The 12,715-nt window shown below is 45.2% G+C and overlaps 1 protein-coding gene across 1 annotated transcript in view; it reads left to right on the top strand.

The window, feature by feature from the left end:
• The window catches only part of RHEB (Ras homolog, mTORC1 binding), a 51,961-nt gene that overhangs the window by 34,836 nt on the left and 4,410 nt on the right, over positions 1–12,715 (top strand). Inside the window, exons 3-7 of the mRNA XM_052638640.1 lie at positions 3,415–3,482; positions 9,718–9,800; positions 10,434–10,490; positions 10,599–10,646; positions 11,313–11,394. Coding sequence (XP_052494600.1) covers positions 3,415–3,482; positions 9,718–9,800; positions 10,434–10,490; positions 10,599–10,646; positions 11,313–11,394 — 338 coding nt within the window. The remainder of the gene's footprint in view (positions 1–3,414; positions 3,483–9,717; positions 9,801–10,433; positions 10,491–10,598; positions 10,647–11,312; positions 11,395–12,715) is intronic.

Here is a 12,715-nt window from a genome sequence, read left to right as displayed (position 1 = left end):
CATTTGACCATCTTGTCCTCTGTTGTCGCCTTCTCCTGCCTTCAATCTTCACCAGCATCAGGGTCTTTTCAATGAGTCAGTTCTTTGCATCAGGTGGCCAAAGTATTGGAGTTTCAACTTCAGCATCAGTCCTTCCAGTGAATATTCAGGACTGATTTCCTTTAGGATGGACTGGTTGGATCTCCTTGCAGTCCAAGGGACTCTCAAGAGTCTTCTCCAACACCACACTTCAAAAGCGTCAATTCTTCAGCACTGAGCTTTCGTTATAGTCCAACTCTCACATCCATACATGACTACTGGCAAAACCATAGCTTTGACTAGATGGACCTTTGTCGGCAAAGTAATGTCTCTGCTGTGTAGGTTGGTCATAGCTTTCCTTCCAAGGAGCAAGCATCTTTTAATTTCATGGCTGCTGTCACACCTCAATTGAAACTAAATTGATATGATGAAATCTCACAGTGGTAGTTTATAATTTAAAGGAAAAATAGCAGCGGTTCGCAGTTTCTGCCATCTGGAAGTAGCACTGTTAGTGAATTAGTACAGCTCCTCACCAGAAGTTGGGAAATTCTCCTTAGGCGTTGTACTGCATCACCACGCTTTGCATGGTGGGTAACTTGTCCAGCAGGCTATGAATTAGGAATTCTCAGCACACATTAGTAACACAGATCTTATTTTGTGAGTACCTCATTTTAGAAACCTTTATTAATATGCTGCTTATTTGCTTATTAGGTTTAACTTAGCTCATAAGCCTCTGTTCGTCTTGCTTGCGGCAGTTTCAGGGTTTGAGGTTGAAAATTGGAGGAATTTCTCTAGTGATTGGAAAAGGGAGGGAGAGAGGAGAGCCCAAGGTCAGGCTCGCAGGAGCCAGCCGCCTTTCCCTTCTACACTGGGAGGTTGTGTTGAGTGTCTTTCCGGGCTGTGGAACCCACAGGCGTGCCTCTCGTTGCACTTCCCTTTTTTCTGTAGTAACAAGAAGAGGCAGTGTTCCTGCGGCAGATGGAAGGTCTTCAGTTTGATTTCACTGCTGTGTGTAGGAGGGTTTACATCCTCTTCCTAGGCAAGGAAATGCTAAAACGCTTATTAATATCTTGTTTCTTTTCTGTCTCTCCCCTCACTGGCCAATACGTCCCCTGTTCGTTGGTTAAATCTCATTTCTTTCTGACCCGGCCTCGCAGTGCCCCCGACGCTCAGACCTTTGCTCTCTGGTGACCCTGTCTCTCCTCTCAGCTCATCTGTTTTCTTTAGCTGCCCCCGTTGCCCCTTGGATATTTCCTGGGCTTTCGCGCTGAACATAACTAAACCCAGCCACACCACCGCGCTCCCACCGCTGCTCCTGCAGGCCTTGCCTCTGCAGATAGCTGGTGACTCGGGCCTCAAGTCGCTCAGCCCAGAAGCTCAGGAGTCATCCTGATCTGCAGTCTCGCACACCTGCTTCCAGTCTGTGAGAAAACCCTCTTTCTGTCCCTGTGCACTGCATCCAGAATCTGCCGTTTCTCAGCCCTCCAGTCCAGGCCCCCATCCTTCTTAGATCATGATAGTCTAGATGGCGTCTCCCTGTATCCCTCATCCATTTTTGTCCATCTCACTACTCATGGCATAGCCAGAGTGATCTTTTCTTTAAATACAGATCGCACCAGGTTACTCACCACGTCCTAGCGTGATCGTTAACTTGCCCCTCTGTCCACCCCCCCACCCTCACTGTTCTCGCAGTCTCCGTGGCTTAGTCTTTCTCACTTTTCCCTGACTTTGTTACTTTTTCACTTGCAGTTTCAGCTCTGCCTGGATGCTTCTCATAGGGAAGCTAATTGACTGTGTGTCTGTCTCTCCATCTGCTTATCCTCCCTTTCCTGGGGTGTCAGCTCACCGAGGTCAGAGACTGCAGTATCTTGAACACTTGGAACAGTGCTGGCAGTGATCACCGGTCCCCAGGAAAGAGTTCATGAATGATGAGTGTTCTGTCTCAGTGATCTTTTCCAGGTTTCCTGCTCACCAGCGTCCCTGACAGAGCTTCCATCGAGTCTCAGATGCGCTTCTGGTCTCACCTGACTGAGTGTGATGGGGAGGGGGGCAGGTCTTCACACTGCACGCCACGACTGCCCCCGGCTGACAGGGATCAGGAGCACAGTCAGTCCGAAGTGCGCCCCAAATTCAAGGTTACAGCGTGGGGGAGGAGTACAGTAGCGTTTTTCTCTTAGAAGTGATGAAAGCAGTTTATCTTGGGTACTCCCTGTCTTGATGTATTCTGATTCAGTTTTCATCCAGTGTGACGATTTCACTGAAGTGATGGTTTTCAGGAAGAGCGCAGGGATGATGAAGTGGGGCAGCTGGCTCGGGCGGCCTGCTCTGCAATTCTCGCTTCCCTGGTTCTAGCCTCGCCCTGGTCGCGTCAGAAAAGCTTGGTGCTAGGACGCATCTCTTCGATTATCGCTTGTCGTGGGGGCCAGCCTTTCTCTCCTGGGCGAGTTCATCATTGACGCAAGATCTCTCCTTGTCACGGCTGTCTCTCGGGGTTTTCATCAGTCGCTTTTTGCTGTCTCTTTTGTCTGTGGAACAAAGTGGCAGGAGTGGGTCCTCTCTCAGCGGCACAAGGGGTGGATTCTGTTGGCCGCTCCGGTCAGGTGGGGGGCTAGAGCCAGGAGATTGAGGACTCAGGCTGAGTCAAGATGCTGGGCCTGGGGTGTGCAGAAGAAATCTGTTCCATTTATTTACCAGGGGCTCAGATGGTTATTTACCAGGGGTTCATATCCTATTACTATTAATAGTTCTTTCCTCTTTCATCTCTATTTGTCTGCTGTCTTTCTGCTTAGAATTATGAACTTTCCCTAAGTGATTTGAGTCTGATTCCCACCCTCTCCCCTGATAGGGAAAAGTAGTTGTGACAAATTGCTTCCAGCCTTAAGCCAAGTCGAGTGGTGACTTCACAAAGAACACCTATTCTGTGCCGTTCTATTTCTCGATAAAGTTGTTCAATTTTTTATGCACTGGAAGTTCTTTGCACTTCAGTTAATATTAGCTCTTTGTGTTCTGACACCAGACTTGCTGTAAATTAATGAAAAGTCGTGTGCTTTGGGCTCATTCTAGACCTCAGGCTTTATATGCTGCAGTTATCACAAGAGGGCCGTCCATAGAGCACTCACTCTGCTTTGTGTAAGATAGAAGCGTTGTCTGCTCTCAGTTTCTTTGAAGATAGTTCAAGGTTTGCCTGACGTTGGTTTTAGTAAGTCGTCACTGCTTAGTTCAATAATGGAAGGAGGGAAGGGTCTGTTAAACTCAGACATTCTTTTTTGTTTCCTGGGATCATTTTATGAGATTATTAAGGACTCTGCTTAATTGGATGTCATTGTTCAAGCTTTCAGTGATCGAAAGTTTGTTTTTTTCTAGCTAACAAATATTTTAATTCCTTTTTCACTGTAGCTTTCACAAAATTGATCACAGTAAATGGACAGGAGTATCATCTTCAACTTGTGGACACAGCTGGGCAGGTAAGTGTCAGAATCCCATACAGCGTGTCCGGCGTCCTGGCCTGCTGCTGATTCGCAAGCACAAGGACGATGCCAAGAGAGCCCCTGTGACTTTGTGTGTCTGGACATCAGTAGGCTGTCTGCTTTATCTTCTGAAAGAGACTTACGGAAGTTTTTTCAAATAATTAGCTTGTTTTTCTACTTCATAATTTGTTTTGAATATATTCATGATGACATTGTAAAGGTTTATATTTATTACAGGATAGTTTTCTATTTTCTAAACATTGATTCCATATCAGAGGATCACATCAGTGCTTTTCCTCCCTTTGAAATACGTCTCCTTCTACATTAAGAACAAAAGTAGATCTTTTGCAGGGGAAAAGGCATGGGAAAGGTGTAGGGCAGAAACAAGCTGATTGTATGGATTTATTATATGATTACAAGATTAGAGTGTCAGTTTTCTTTGCTAGACAGTAATTGCCAAAGGTAAGTAACCCCTCCCCACAAAAGATATTCACAGGTTAACGTGACAGTGAAGGTGGAGAGTGGGTTGCCAGCACCAGTGGTGAAGAATCCACTTGCCAGTGCAGGAGACACAAGGGATGGGAGTTGGGTCCCTGGGTCAGGAGGATCCCCTGGAGGAGGGTGTGGCAGCCCGCTCCAGTATTCCTGCCTGGAGAATCCCCTGGGCAGAGGATTCAGGTGGGCTACAGTCCGTGGGGTTGTGAAGAGTTGGGCATAACTGAAGCGACTTAGCATGTATGCAAAGGATAAAGGAAATGAAGAGAACTTCAGAGGAACAGAGAGAACCCTTTGACAGCTCATCTTCCCCATTACATGTCACCCAGTCCCACTTTGATTAAAAACCACTTTGTTCAGCTGAATTTATGACTGTTGCCTGAAGGCTGGGACCTGTAAAGATGCTGGGATGCCACCTTGTGTCTTAGAATCAACAGACGATCAGACTGGCAGGCAGGTGAGAGTCAGGTAGACTGGTTTGCCATGTTAAATGGAGGGTTTTTTTCTGGAACCTGGGAAAACAGATAGACCTAGAAGGATGCAGCCTGCCTTCTGAGTTTAGAATGAATTCCCTCTGCTTTGTATTTTGAAGTGAACGAAGAAGGAAAGTGTAAACCCGGCTCCCCCCACCCACCACCACCACCACCACCACCACCCCACAGTGAAGCAAGAGAATAGCTGTATTGAGTCATTTTGGCAGTGCAGGGAATCCTGGAGTTTCCTTTCTGGAAGCTTCAGATACAGCAAATGTGTGTGTCCCAGAGCTGTAACACGCAACTTGTTCACTCAACGTCCGTGACCTCATGGGGTTTTCTTAGAGTGGAGCCATCCTAGGCTTTCAGTCAATGGGGTCCCTGCCCATTGCAGAGTGGGAGTCTACTGGAACAAGAGAAACAACAGAAATCTTGACCAGCGACTGGCCTCATAGACAACTGACCTCATAGATGACTGATCACATAGCTTAGAAACCAGCGAAGAAGAGCCCCTGGCATAGGACCTTATTCTGAGTGTGTTCTATGAGGTTTTGTTTTGCTCTAAAGCATAAACGTACACTTTGCCATTAACTGTTTTAATGACGGAGTGATACAAAGAATGACCCCGAAAGGACCAGAACACTCAGGAACTGTCCGGTGTGAGTGTGATAGGAGCGTGGGCTAAGTCCTGAGCCCTGCTGTCTCGCTCCTTTGGGTTTTGTTACCACCGGCTCAGAATATTTAGAGAATTTCTGCACAGGATATTCCCAGATTAGGTGCTTTGAATAATTTGTTCTCATTGCAGCTAATAGTTCCCAAAGGCTGTATTCACACTTGGGAGACCATTAAAGGCTGTGCTGTGTGTATATAACATTCAGGATGGTACAGCCGGGGCAGTATTTCTTGTGCCACGGTCCCACCCTCGTTCTGTAGAAACTGGATGACATGGCACTTAAATTTACCGCTGCAAGAGCTGTTTTTAAATTGGATTCCTATGGGCTGGGTCTGGGGTTAAGACTGTGGTAGCAAGGAAGAATGATTAAAGGGCAGTGTCCTTCAATTAAAAAGCAGTCTGTAATAAATTTGTTCACTCACGCATTTGAGGAGTAAAATTACATATAATCAATTACTGTATAGCAGTATTCAGAAAACTAAGATGATGGCATCTGGTCCCATCACTTCATGGGAAATAGATGGGGAAACAGTGGAAACAGTGTCAGACTTTATTTTTTTGGGCTCCAAAATCACTGCAGATGGTGATTGCAGCCATGAAATTAAAAGACGTTTACTCCTTAGAAGGAAAGTTATGACCAACCTAGATAGCATATTGAAAAGCAGAGACATTACTTTGCCAACAAAGGTCCGTCTAGTCAAGGCTATGGTTTTTCCAGTGGTCATGTATGGATGTGAGAGTTGGACTGTGAAGAAAGCTGAGCGCTGAAGAATTGATGCTTTTGAACTGTGGTGTTGGAGAAGATTCTTGAGAGTCCCTTGGACTGCAAGGAGATACAACCAGTCCATCCTAAAGGAGATCAGTCCTGGGTGTTCTTCGGAAGGACTGATGCTGAGGCTGAAACTCCAATACTTTGGCCACCTGATGCAAAGAGTTGATTCATTGGAAAAGACCCTGATGCTGGGAGGGATTGGGGGCAGGGGGAGAAGGGGACGACAGAGGATGAGATGGCTGGATGGCATCACCGATTCGATGGACATGAGTTTGAGTAAACTCCAGGAGTTGGTGATGAACAGGGAGGCGTGGCATGCTGCAGTTCGTGGGGTCACAAAGAGTCAGACATGACTGAGCAGCTGAACTGAACTGAACTAAATATTTGATAGCAAGTACTGTTTATTTAGTAGTTTATTTTATGCAGCTGATTTAATTGCCCAGCTAGGGATGCTGATGAACATAGTAAATACAAGTTGGTTATTTTTAGTTTGCATGAAAGATTTTGTTTTGGTGTAATTTAAGTAAACTCATGACAAGTGAGTCAGAGACAGTCAATTTTAATGTCAAATTCCCCCCACCTTTTTTGTTGTCTTTTAGTGGCTCAGAGGTTAAAGCGTCTGCCTCCAATGCGGGAGACCCAGGTTCGATCCCTGGGTTGGGAAGATCCCCTGGAGAAGGAAATGGCAACCCACTCCAGTATTCTTGCCTGGAGAATCTCATGGACTGAGGAGCCTGGTGGGCTGCAGTCCACGGGGTCACAAAGAGTCGGACACGACTGAGTGACTTTACTTACTTACTTAAGGTCATCTAGAAATAATAGTACATGTACATGTTAATAGAAATAAAATAATGCGAAAGGGTAAATAGTCAAATCTTTCTACTGTAACTGTCTTAGCTTCCTTTGCCAGCAGTAACCCATTGTAAGTTTTTAGTAAATGTTTCCAAGCTTTTTTATACATGAACATGCAAATACATTTCAAGTTTTTTCTTTTATTTTCTACACAAAAAGTAATGTGTTTTGGTATCTCCATCTTGGAGATTATTTTGTATCGGTGCAGACGGCCTGCCATGCCCTGCCCTGCCCCGCCCCACTGGGACTGTGTAATAGCCCATTGTTTGGATATATCATTTGTTTAGTCAGTAAGTCCTGTCCGACTCTCTGTGACCCCGTGAACTGGAGCCCACCAGGCTCCTCTGTCCGTGGGATTTCCCAGGCGAAGAACACTGGAGTGGGCTGTCGTTTCCTTCTCCGGGGAGCTTCTGACCCAGGCACTGAATCCACGCCTCCTGCACTGGCAGGCAGGGGTTCGACACCAAGCTGCCAGACGCCCAGGATGCGCCATAGTTTAACTATTGATCAGCAATTAGGTTGTCTGCGGTCCGGCCACCACCAGCAGTGCCGCAGTCAATATCTTGTGTTGTTTTAGAAAGATGGTTATATCTGGCACATATATAGATTTCCTGGGTGGGGGGCTACTGGACCCCACAGGGTCACCTGGTTGGCAGCAGTCAACAGGACTGCCTGTTTCCCTGGAGCCTCACCAACACGATGTGTGGCCAGTTTTTTTTTCTATTTGCCAGTCTGCTGGGTGTCATTTTAATTATCTTTCTTAATAAGGAATTTGATCTTATTTTCCTGTGTTTGAGGACATTTTTATTTCCGTTCTGTGAATTATCTTGTCTGTTCACATACCTCACCCTTGTCTTTTGGCAGGATGGTCTTTGCTTGCTGATTTTTAATATGTGAAGAAAATTAGCATTTAGTATATGAGCTGAGCTTTGAGGTTTTGTTTTCAGTCTTCCTTTTGTTTGAAAGACTTTTAGCCATGAAGAACTTCTTCATTTTCATATAGTTGAGTTGATTAATCCCTTTTTAACCAAGACTGTTGTTTGTTTGTTTTTAACCCTCCCATCCACTGTGTACACACTGTCAGTTTTCGTCTGCAAGTCTTTCATTCCTCTGGAATACACTTTGCTAAGGTGTGAGTTAAGAGATCCAAGTTAGTTGTTTACCTCCAGGTGGCTCTGCATTTGTTCACTATACATTTAGCTGAGGGTTACCTTTCATCCGTACTGATTTGAAATGCCAGCTTCTGATTTTATATGCCTGCTTCCTGGGTCTGTTTGGGTCTTTGCAGACTTCCCAGTCTGCTCCATTCATGAGGTAGTCCTGCTCTGTTTTAATCTCTGGCTTTCTGGTTTCCACCCACCTGCTGTTCAGTTGGTATTTTTTCTCAGGAAGTACACTTTTCATCAGGAGTATGTTACATTCGTGTATAATTTGGGATTAATTAATAGATATCCTTACGAGTCTGCATATTTGTGCTGAAGTCTGTGGCACACTCTTCGGTTGATTAAGTCTTTCTATCTTTCCGGACTATTTTAAGATTTTCTTCGGCTGGACCATGTGTTACGCTTCTATTTTCTTAGGTTTTATTCCTAGGAATTTTGTCGTCTTTGGTCACTGTTAAAGCTGAGGGTCTTTTTCCTCCGTTTCACTTTCTTACTAGTTTTTTCACACTGTGCCTCCTGAGTATGATGAAATTTTTAACTTTGAGTCTACTGCCGCTGAACTCTCGACTAAAAGTATTTGAAATTTTGTTTTAATCTGGGTAGAAAGATCTGTCAGTCCATTTATAATTTGGTTTTCAGCATCAACACTAAAGTGAATTAAATTTGGTCGTAATTGTACTAATAATTAATGGTTTTACTTTGCATATGTAATAAGCTTTGTAATGTTGAAATGCTATTATCTGATCAGGGTCATTGTCATAACCACACTGGAATTGCACAGTTAACAGAGACAGTTACTTGATGTGAGGATGGCTTGGTGTGATTTTCCTACAGTAGAGCTTGGGATGGGGTGATATAGTAACAGCTGTATTTCAGCTGAAGCAGGAAATGTTTGTACCAGACAGTGGCACTCTTGAATCCTGCATTGATGTTAGACACTTTCGTGTGCTTTAAACAATTCTGTACGCAAAGCACCAGGCTTCTTCATAAAGCTTATAAAACTGGTCCTAACAGGCAGTGGCATACGGTGTGCCTTTAATTCCTAAAGTTGCTCAGTAAATAGCACATTCGATCCTAGAAAGTCTGAGTATGCTGACTTGAGTCTGGCGTTTTGTTTCCTCAGTCATCCTCTTTTTTTCAAGTGCTGGTAGCAACCCACTGATGACCCCTGGACTGGGCTCAGGCCATTGTGACTCATGTGAGGGAGATAGCTGAAAATACACATTGATGGGGTAAACTAGAGCACACGGGAATTTTTCTGCGAGGCCTAAGGGACTCTGGGCTTTACGTCCTTAGAAATGTGGTGGTGCTTGTCCTTGACACAGGGTCACAGAACCAGTCTTTTCATTCCTTCTGTCTCTCTCACAAACTGCAAGACGTTAGCCGTCCCTAGAAAGTCTTAGACTAACTAGCCTGAGCCATTTATCAGTATTGGCTTAAAGCATGTTACTGCCCCCAAACCAGCCTTAAATCTTGGGTGTGTAAAAGCTATGTTTCTCAAATAATAATCTGCTTTCTGTTTGCTTTGATTTCTTCGATCGCTTGTTACCCTAGATAAAAACGTTGTTGTTGTTTAGTTGCCTAGTCGTGTCTGGCTCTCTTGTGACTCCATGGACAGTAGCCTGCCAGGCCCCTCCCAGGCAAGAACACTGGAGTGGGTAGCCATTTCCTCCTCCGGGGGATCTTCCTGACCCAGCGTTCGAACCCAGGGCTCCTGCGTTGCAGGCAGACGCTTTACCACGGAGCCTCCAGGGAAGCCCCACGTGAAGCCTTCACTCAAATGTAATTGTTTTTTCTTCCACAGGATGAATATTCCATCTTTCCTCAGACATACTCCATAGATATTAATGGTTATATTCTTGTGTATTCTGTTACATCAATCAAAAGGTAAGGCCTACTTCTCCTTGCTTGAGTTTATTTGCCGTGCTTAGGTGACATTAATCCTCCTGAGGGATTATGCTGGAATTGGCAGTAGTAACAATCAGACTTTAATGGTTTTTAGTGGTTGTCTGGTGGAACAAACAGGTTGTTAAGGGAAAAAATTATCCCATTAGATATTCTGTTGCACCAGTGGAATAAAAAACTATGTCTTACCTCAGACTGCCCAGAATAGTGAATGAACATGAACTGAGCTTTCCTGCTAATTCAAATGGGAAATACTTAATTGATTTGTTTTTCTCTGTTTTTACCTTATTAGTGTGGAGCATAGGCTGATTGCTAAGGAACGTTCTACAAATGTTTTATTCACAGATTAAATCAGCCCAGTTGTAAACGTTCCAATTTAAGTATCTCGCCTATTCCACCTTGAATATTCTCAGTAAGGGCTACTGCGTGTTGAATACATACACATGTGAAAAAGAGTGCTAGGAAAAAATAAAGGAATTCCTTGTGTTCAGTTTACTTTATATTAAAATGGTGAGTCTGTGACATTTTCTCTTGTTACCAATATAAATACCAATAAAACCATTTTAGAATGTCACCACTAAATAGGTGTCTGATTCCATGCTTTTTGTTTTATAGTTTTGAAGTGATCAAAGTTATCCATGGCAAATTATTGGATATGGTGGGGAAAGTACAGTAAGTAGCAATAGTTTATCTCTTATTTTCGATATACTAGGATCATCGGAACAATCAAATCGGGCACTGACTAGTGTACTTTGGCTTTTTTTCCCCTTGTGTTAACAGAATACCTATTATGTTGGTTGGGAATAAGAAAGACCTACATATGGAAAGGTATGTAGCTTCTAAATACTGCTATATAAAATGATGTAGTCACTGAGGTTCTGTTTTTAATTGTTCTTAAAGCCAGAATATTTTTAGCTGTAGCATTTCTGTTTTCAGAAGTGTGGCGATGACTGATAACAGAAACAAAACTGCAGTAAAACATCTCACCCATCGTGGAAAATGTTTCCTCTTAAAAAGAGGGCACACGCTGTAGAAAATTATCTTAGATGCTTTTGCCATTTTGCACAAAGCAGACTAAAAAGACAGTGGTAGTGCTGGTTTAGTCCAGACAGTTTTCTGAGCACCAGGCTGAGGACCCTGTTCCTGGGGAGCTCAGCATCGGAGGAAGACCCGGATGGGAAAACGCGGCCCGCGGGCAGCAGGGGGCCACTGTGGGCCCTTTCAGAATGGCCCGTCTCAGGGGGGCTTACAGCCGAGCTGCTGAGAAAGGAGTCGACTGTTGAGGAGGCTGGAGTCCTGTTCTCCGAACCATAGGGGATTTGCAGGAGTGGGCGGCCCCCGTCAGGCAGTGTCCGCTCTGCCCCAGCTCAGGGTGGCCGAGAGACTCTGCGTGCACTCTGGATGAGACTGAGCTGACTGCCTCGTCAGTGAGTTACACACACCTTACGTGGTAAAGAGCAAACTACTTCAATTAGAATTTTCTGTTTCTGTTAGGGTGATCAGTTATGAAGAAGGGAAAGCGTTAGCAGAGTCTTGGAACGCAGCGTTTTTGGAATCATCTGCAAAAGAAAATCAGGTACGTGGTTTTTAAAACTCACGTTGCCTGTGTCCCCTCAGTCGTGACGTGTGTGTTGCTGAGTCGGTGTGCCACTGCCATCGTCATCACTCCTGCTCAGTCCTCCTCCTCCCACCATCTCGAGTGCCCAGCTCTGGGTTGCTTTAGGAAGATGAAAGGCTGTTGGTATTTTAATTCAGTCAGTGTTATGATGGGACCTAGAATGTTTGTATGATAAATAGAAATTAAGTAATGTAAAGGCAATACTTCCTCCGCGAACACGTAGTCTTATTTTGTTTCATGCTGAAGGCTGGTACAGAACTAAGTCCAGGCGTAGAAGAGAAACAAGAATGATTTGAAGTCACTTTGGCAGTTTTGTTCTTGTACCTGCCCCCTTTTTCTGTTGGGTAAAACTGAGTGAGATGTACGTGTTGTTTTGATACATAGAAACCAGTGAGAACCATTGCGCAAGCTGCTTCACTAGCGTCAGCCCTGCGGGTAGAGGCTCCTTTTCAGGCCTGTGAGGAGGGGTGTCAGTCCTCTGTCAGCAGGCTTCCCGTGTCCCCTTTTTCCTCTTCCTTCCTTGAGACCCAGAGCGGCCCAGCTTGCCTCCCGCCTCCACATTCTCACCAGTGTTTCTATTCGCTGCCGATCAGATGATGTCACTCACCTAAAAACTGTCAGTGGGTTGCCCGTCGTCTGTCAAACAAGCCCCAGAGCGCCCAGCGTGTGATGAGCGCAGGGTGTGAATCACACTTTTCCAGTTTCTTCTTCCACTGCATCCTGCGCTTGGCAGGCCCACCAAGCCCCTCCCACTCCCCTCAACACCATGGCGCGTGCAGATGCCTCCCCTGTGCGCTCACGGTTCTCTAACATGATTAGCTGCATACTTAAAGTCTTTTCAACACGTTATCTTGTCTGACCCTCAGGTAAAATGAATTGGCTTGCATTTTTGTGAGAAAACTACAGTTTGGGAGTGGGGGGTAGGGCTTGTGGTCGAGGACAGTGGGCTGTCCTTCCCCAGCTCCGCCCCCTTTCCCCACCAAGACCCCTGCCCTTGGAGACGGTACTCGAATCCCACCTCCTCCTTGGCCCTCAGGAGTCCTCCGGCCAAAATTAGTTTCTTCTCTCTTATCCCCTTTGTTTCATCCTGAGACTCAAGGACAGGATCACTGAGCTCCGTGTTCTCCATAATTTGTACGTACAGTGGTTCTGTTTCTAGTGGTGCCTGGTCAACCCAGGGGTCCCCTGACAGGCAGATCTGTCTGTCCCTGTGTCAGCAGGCGAGGGAGCTTAAATCTGTGCGGCTGCCTCCTGGATTGTAGATAGCAAGACTTTTATC

Source organism: Budorcas taxicolor, chromosome 4, assembly GCF_023091745.1.
Source record: "Budorcas taxicolor isolate Tak-1 chromosome 4, Takin1.1, whole genome shotgun sequence".
Classification (NCBI taxonomy): Eukaryota; Metazoa; Chordata; class Mammalia; order Artiodactyla; family Bovidae; genus Budorcas; species Budorcas taxicolor.
The sequence above is the reverse complement of the archived record's forward strand: the minus strand, read 5'-3'. Positions and strand labels throughout refer to the sequence as shown.